We start from the raw sequence: 6,980 nt of genomic DNA, 5'->3' as shown, positions 1-6,980 counted from the left end.
TTAAAAAGCTTCCTTGTCAAGTATAAACAAAATAGTAAAAATAATTGACATTTGGTAACCAAAAATGGCGAATTTTCATTTCAAATATGGGACAAATTAATATGTTTTACTAATTTATGGCAGACATTTTTAAAATTATAAAAAAAATAAAAGGAAGGTGGTAGGAAAAATTTTAAACGTCCTTAGTGTATTATGAAATGACCAGTAATGTATTGAGTCAATGGTTTAATTAAGATGACCTAACCTGACATTGTCATTCTATTTATTGCGTATGAACTGTACTGAACTGTGCTGGAGAACTCTTTAGTCAACGTGTTTTGTATTCGAAATGAATTTATGTAGACTAAATATCGCAACACTTCACGCAATGAAAGTTAAGAATTTCACTATCGTCCTTAGGGTTACCATGCTGTTCATATTTTTCTTCGGGATTTTTTCAAATAATTTTTTATTTAACTATAATAATGTGAGCTAAAATATTGCGAATGCTCTAATGAAATATTATAAATTAAATACTAAATTAGTAATTATTTTTTTCAACACAAAATTATTTTTCCCAAAAAAAATGGCAGGTTTTTTTCGATTGACTCGATTTACATTTGTTTGTAGTAAATAAAACCAATGTTGTCTATTGTCATTTTCGACAGAGTTAAGAAAGCGTTAAGCTTTTTACATGAAAATAGGGGCAAATGACTTTTAGGGGTTGTTAATTAGGGACTGCTTTGCTATAATACTGCGTAATCATTTATACTAAAATGGTTTTAAGGTTGTTGGCTTATTTTGTATGGGTTTAAATAACTTAACAACCACATTATTGAGTGAGAAACGCATATCGAATTCCGTATATACATGCAAATATTAAAATTGATTCGTCAATTTAATATTTGTCCATTTTTCATGAGATTGCCTGGTAACTGTATCCTATAGATTGATGCAAGAAACGTGTTGGTCCTTACCAGAATACTGAGCAGATAGTGTAATAAATAAACCTGTCAACTGTTTTTCCTTTCACGATATCGTTAAATTTAAGGGACCTTACACAGAGTCATATCCAAAAATAATACCTAAATAAAAGCCTAAATATTTTAACTTATAATATGAATTATTAGTGTGACATTAAAATATAAGGTTTTAGTTCTCTAAAAATATTATCACAAAGCAAATACATACTAACGCATATAGCATTTATTTAAAAATGGTGGGCAATATAATTTTTAAAGGAAATTATTATTAGAAGATTTTTTTATGTTGTAAATTTTTGGCTTTGATATAATAACATGTAGTAAAATTTCCTAATTTTCGAAATAAAATCACGTCACTAAAACAACATATTAATTTTAAGGTCAAATAAAATAAAGCTTTAAAATACTAAAAGACTCCGTATTTGAATCCTAATTTAAAATATACACTAAAAAAATCGTTAAACATAGAGTTAACTTGAAAGGTTATGTGTGCATATAAACCAACCACATTTGAATTTCAAGTTAAAATTGAATCTGAAAAATTCTTCATACTTATGTTCTAATTTAAACACATTCATGATAAAATCCATTAAATATAGAAAAACTGGATTTTATTACATTTTACTATATTTATCAATATGTATAGGTTGCTATTTAAAAAAAAAATCAAGAAAAAATCACATTTTTTTCATGTCACATAACTATTCAGTACTTAAGGATTTAAATATGTAGACAGGAACTTACTTTAAAATACAATTTTCGGTAAACTTAAGTCACCTTAATATCCGTAAAAGATATATTTTCTAGACTTTTTAGTACAATTATAGTTGAAAATACATAAAATCATATTAACATAACATTCATACGCCTTCGTTAATCAGATCATGTTTTAAATTAAAGTAGTAACATTTAATTTTATCACATATATATATATATATATATATATATATATATATATATATTCCTTTGCTACCTTATTGTACCTTTGTATAATATCGTGTTAGGTATCAAAAAAGATTCAATAATCATTATATTAAAATCATTTCCGATAAAACTCTTTCTAAATATTTTGCTAATCACCTATCTGCATATTTAAATCTTCATCAATTAGAAAAGGAGAATTCCTAAGAAAAAGGTATTAAGAATGTATCTCAAAAAATATTAATTCAAACCTATAGAACATTATAAAAAAATATTCTAACTCACAAATCATCAGTCCATTGTCGCAAGAGGGTAGTCAGGGGGTAAAGCACTGAGCACTTCCTTAGATAGCTCCTTGTATGCATTCTCCATCATGGTCCGTACTTTAACAATGAGTTCGGGGACATCGTTCATTGTTAATCCTTCAGTTGGCACTGGCTCTAAACACTGGATGATAGCGTGACCTGAAAATTATTTTAATTGTCTATTTACTACTAATAAGTGATTGCCTATTGGTTGAAACTAGACCATAATATTATAAAAACATTTTTATATTCTCGGTTAAAAAAGTTCAATGAACTTTTTCTCCACTCCGGGAATTAAAAAGAGGTACAAATTTTACTTTTAACTAAACAACAAGTAATAATAATATTTATTTCAATCAAATTTTCTACTGCCCATTGAAATGTCATTTAACGCTTACAAAATTAGTCGTAAACGTGTCATATGACGTAAATAACTTTATATGGATCATGTGTTAATTAAATTTGTAAATTGGCCTACATATTAAGTAGATAATTAGTTGAACAAGTGAGTCAATATTCAAACTGATTTCACTTTTAGACAATAAAGCATTGTCTTCGTACATAAATACAAGTTTAAAATAAATACAATTTACAAATAACTTGGACATACAGAAATGAATAAAAAGTCAATATTTTTATAGAACATCCAGCTACAGATATTTATTAGTTCAGTAGTTTTTGAGTTTATTTGCTACAAAAATAGAAATCTTTTCTGGATATAATGTTAAGTGTAGATTAGACATACCTTTGTTGAATATGAATTTCTTTGAATTTATAAAATAGTAAGGTGAGAAGACAACTGGCAGTATTGGCACTTGGGCAGCAACTGCTATGTTGAAGGCACCTTTCTTAAATGGCAATAGCGTTGTAAAGTCCTTGTTTCTTGTTCCTTCAGGGAACACCCATATCTTTGTCTATAATTTATAAATATTAAAAAACATAATTACTTCTGAATTTAAGTCCATTTATGATGTGTTCAAGCTGAAATTACACTAAAGGTTTCTTTTTGTATTTCTCAAAATAATAAAAAAAAATTACAGTTCCAATAACTGTCACTTAATAGGTCCTGTTGTGAATACTATACTCTTGAAACCCACCCAAACACACATAAATAAAGGCATAAAAATACAGGAGTAAATAAAATTTAAGACCTTTCTGGTAAAAATTGTAGTTGAAATAGTATTAAAATACATTAAAAGGTAATAAAAAATGTTAGTACCTTGTTGTTAATCATCACATCGGATGTAATTTTAAGTTGTTTGTATGCATCTTTAGAATTATTTCTGTCTATAAATACGACTCCCGCAAGGTACGCTGCTAATCCAAATGGCCATACATAGAATATTTCCTTTCTTGCAATAGCTGCTATTTTAACAGCTACATGCCAAATATTAAACATACCTGTAATTAATAGAAATATAATATTATAATATAGCTTTAGTGCAAATTATTTTTCCCAAAGATATGGAAATTTACGAATATTTTTTTAAGAACAATATATGAATACACCCCTGTCTTTCAGTACTGTACTGGCCTAATGTAAGCCAGGCATAACCATTTGTTACTCTTTACTTATATTCAGGGCTAATCTTCTAACTCAACTTCATTATTAAATTCCAAGTTAACAGATTTTTTACGCATGAAAGTGAACATATTAAGCGACTTTGGCACTGAATTTATTGAATAACTTACCAAGAATATCAAGGGAAGATTGATGATTGGATACAATAACAGCTCCCCTGTCTTCAGCTAAAACTTTTCCGTTTCTCAGAAACCATTTGACCTCAATAACTTTGGTTACATGTTTTATTATTTGTGTACCAAATCTGAAAATATTAGAATTATCAATATAGATAAATATTATTCTGCGTCATTGATATTTATCTGTGGACAACCTTTAATCTGTAACCCTGACTTTATTGATATGCATGATGGGTGTGACTTATTTATCTAGATATAATTGTAAACAATTGTAGCTTTCACACATGGGTTGTTTGTTTACAAGATGTTTTAATATAAAATAATGTTTTGAAACAGTTATGGAAACTGGACTTCTTCAGAGTTTAAGTAAATCATTTCTACTTTTATAACTTAAGGGATAGAATAAATATTATGGTATAAAATATATAAAAATAATCTTAAATTTTAATAATATTTAACACTAGATATACCAGCGATTTGAATATACCTATTTCTACCAGACCAGTCAAAATGACTGGTGCATAAAAAATTTACATAAAAAATAAAAATTTGGTATTATTATAAAACGATACGGTTTCAGGTAATTTCTTTGCAGCTTTAAAAAATTTGATGTGTTTATGTTTTGTACTTAGTACTTTTTTATTAGGTTTGCTCTTATAAACAGTAAGTGTGCATCCATTAGATTGGTACAGCAACATTGAGAAACGTGTCATACTGTCTTTATTCAGTTTGCAAATTTTCGGCACTTCCCTCTTGTTTGCGCGTATTGTTCCAAGTAATGAAGTGTTTTTAGATCGTAATTTCAACGCCAAAGGAATACTTGTAAAAAAAAAATCAGTTGTTACAGTTCTACCCTTCATGGTATATGGTTCAAGAAGTTTCATCACGATCAATTCACTTAGGGGGTTGATGCATTTCGTGTTTCGTCTTTTCCTAAATGCGGAAAGCCATTTACCACATATTTCGTCTCTACGTCGGACGCCAACCAAAATTTTATGCCAAATTTTTGTGGGTTTGTTTGGCATATATTGAGTAAATCTGCATCTGGCCTTTGTTGGAAAAAGTTGCTCATCCACGGTAATATAAGCTCCCGGTTTGAAGCAATTTTTACTGTTTTCAATAAATTTATCCCAAACTGCTGAGACTAAAGCGAACTTGTCTGCCTGCAAAAGTTGACTCCAAAGACGATAACAAAAAACGCTTCAGTGCTATATGTACTGTATCGGTCTCATGATTCCCAAAATCATACATTTTTTCATACAAACACAACCTGTCATTTTGACTGGTACTGGTATAAATGTCAACAACAAAAATTATATTTGTTACTAATGTATATAAAATAACATTAAGTTTATAAAACGTACTCTCTTATTATAGCTACAAAAGTCATAACATCAGTTCTGAAAAAAAAATGTGTAATATAGTAGGAATTTTGAATTGAAATTGCACGACCAGTCTAAATGACTGGTCTGGTAAATCTAGTGTTAATAATCTAGTCAATTATTTTAATTAGTGTCTATAAAACATACTAATACTCCATTAACTTAATATAAACAAAAATATGCGGTCAAAAATAATTTGCCTATTTTAATTATAAGAATGTAGAGCTGTGTAAATACCAATAGAGGAACTAAACTATCAATTAAACCTGCTCTAAGTATGTACAAATTAAAACATTTTAGACAAAAGGAGCATCATATAATTGGCTTAGCTGTTAAAGGTTACTATAATCAGTAAAGGGAATGTGAGACAATCCTCTTTGTTCAGCAATAGTATTGAATAAAATTAATTGTTCTTTTGGATGTAAATTCAATTTGTCTTCAGTTCAATAAGTGATAATTTTTTTAGCACATATATGCACATGGAATTAAAATACTTATAACTTCATATTAAATAATAATATTGGGTGCATATATTATAAAACTGTGAAAAATATGGATTTATTTTGTAGACAAAAATTTTATGTATATTTTATTATACATATTAGCTAAAATAATTAAGTGAAGGATTAATATAAATTAAAAAATATCGTAAATTGCGGTTTTGTAATTATAAAGTAATTCCATACTAAAAATATGCATATAAAATATAAAAAAAATATTATACTTACAATGAATTCATAACATTTTTCGGGTTGAATACAAAGAATGGCATTAAAATTAATGAAACCACTGAAGCAGTGAAATAAAATATCAGGAATTTCGATTTGTATTTTATAAAATTAGGAGTCTCTGAGAAAAGCTGTTTTAAAATGTACGTTGACAAAGTAATCACAAAAACATAAATAAATTTATCCCACATGATGTTTTTTTTTTTATTTTCGTGTTATTATTGAACTGCAAACACTTTGATATAATTAATTTCCGTATAGCGTACTTAAATCCCCCTATATACTAGTATTTCATGGCAAGTATTTAGTATTTTCTCCTCAAATGACTGAATAAATTTTGCACATAAAACAAGTCTTTACACTGCGTAACGTTTGTTGTAAATAACCGAAGCGAAGCTTTTAAACCTGAGTTCAAAATAAAGGAATTTTAATTTATTCATTACAGTTGTGACTCATGACATATTAGTTGACAGCTAATATTTTGACAACGCAAATTGCAGTGTTGTCAGCTGAAATGCTTAAAAATATGAAAAAAAATCTTAATTTTAATTTTTGCGCTACAATCATAATATCATCGGGTAAAAGGACATTGGATTAAAAAATATTCCATAATTTGAGATGCCTAATCCGAGTCCAAACGCACAAGCGGCCGGATTCGCCGAAATAGCGAAATAGTGAAGCGACCGCTGCCCATAGACAACTCATTTGCACATGCGTTAACTACCTTAATCTACGGAGGAAGGTACGCACAGAAAGAACATTAACCCTTCCGTGCTTCCCCACCTCCGTAAAATCCACTTCCCCTTCCCATTCTTTCCTTGTAGAAGAAGAAGACTAAAATTAGGCCTCCGGCAACACACTCATCAGAAAAAACGCGGAATTGCTTGCACTTGACGCTTGTCTTTTGTGTAGTCGTGATATTGATACAGGTGAGCCGAGCAATTCGTGGAACAGATGTTGTACTGTCGAAAAATTTTACTA

General features: G+C 28.7%; 1 protein-coding gene across 1 annotated transcript; it reads right to left on the bottom strand.

The window, feature by feature from the left end:
- Positions 1 to 2,014: 2,014 nt before the first annotated feature.
- Positions 2,015 to 6,461, bottom strand: LOC106710350 (1-acyl-sn-glycerol-3-phosphate acyltransferase alpha). Its single transcript, XM_014502371.2, has 5 exons — positions 6,000 to 6,461; positions 3,881 to 4,014; positions 3,408 to 3,589; positions 2,934 to 3,102; positions 2,015 to 2,347 (listed from the first exon to the last, which is right to left on the bottom strand). Exons 1-5 carry the CDS (start codon positions 6,188 to 6,190, stop codon positions 2,175 to 2,177), a joined length of 849 nt encoding a protein of 282 aa, XP_014357857.2. The 5' UTR covers positions 6,191 to 6,461; the 3' UTR covers positions 2,015 to 2,174.
- Positions 6,462 to 6,980: the final 519 nt, after the last annotated feature.

The sequence above is a fragment of the Papilio machaon genome, chromosome 3, assembly GCF_912999745.1.
Source record: "Papilio machaon chromosome 3, ilPapMach1.1, whole genome shotgun sequence".
NCBI classification, from domain to species: Eukaryota; Metazoa; Arthropoda; class Insecta; order Lepidoptera; family Papilionidae; genus Papilio; species Papilio machaon.
The sequence above is the reverse complement of the archived record's forward strand: the minus strand, read 5'-3'. Positions and strand labels throughout refer to the sequence as shown.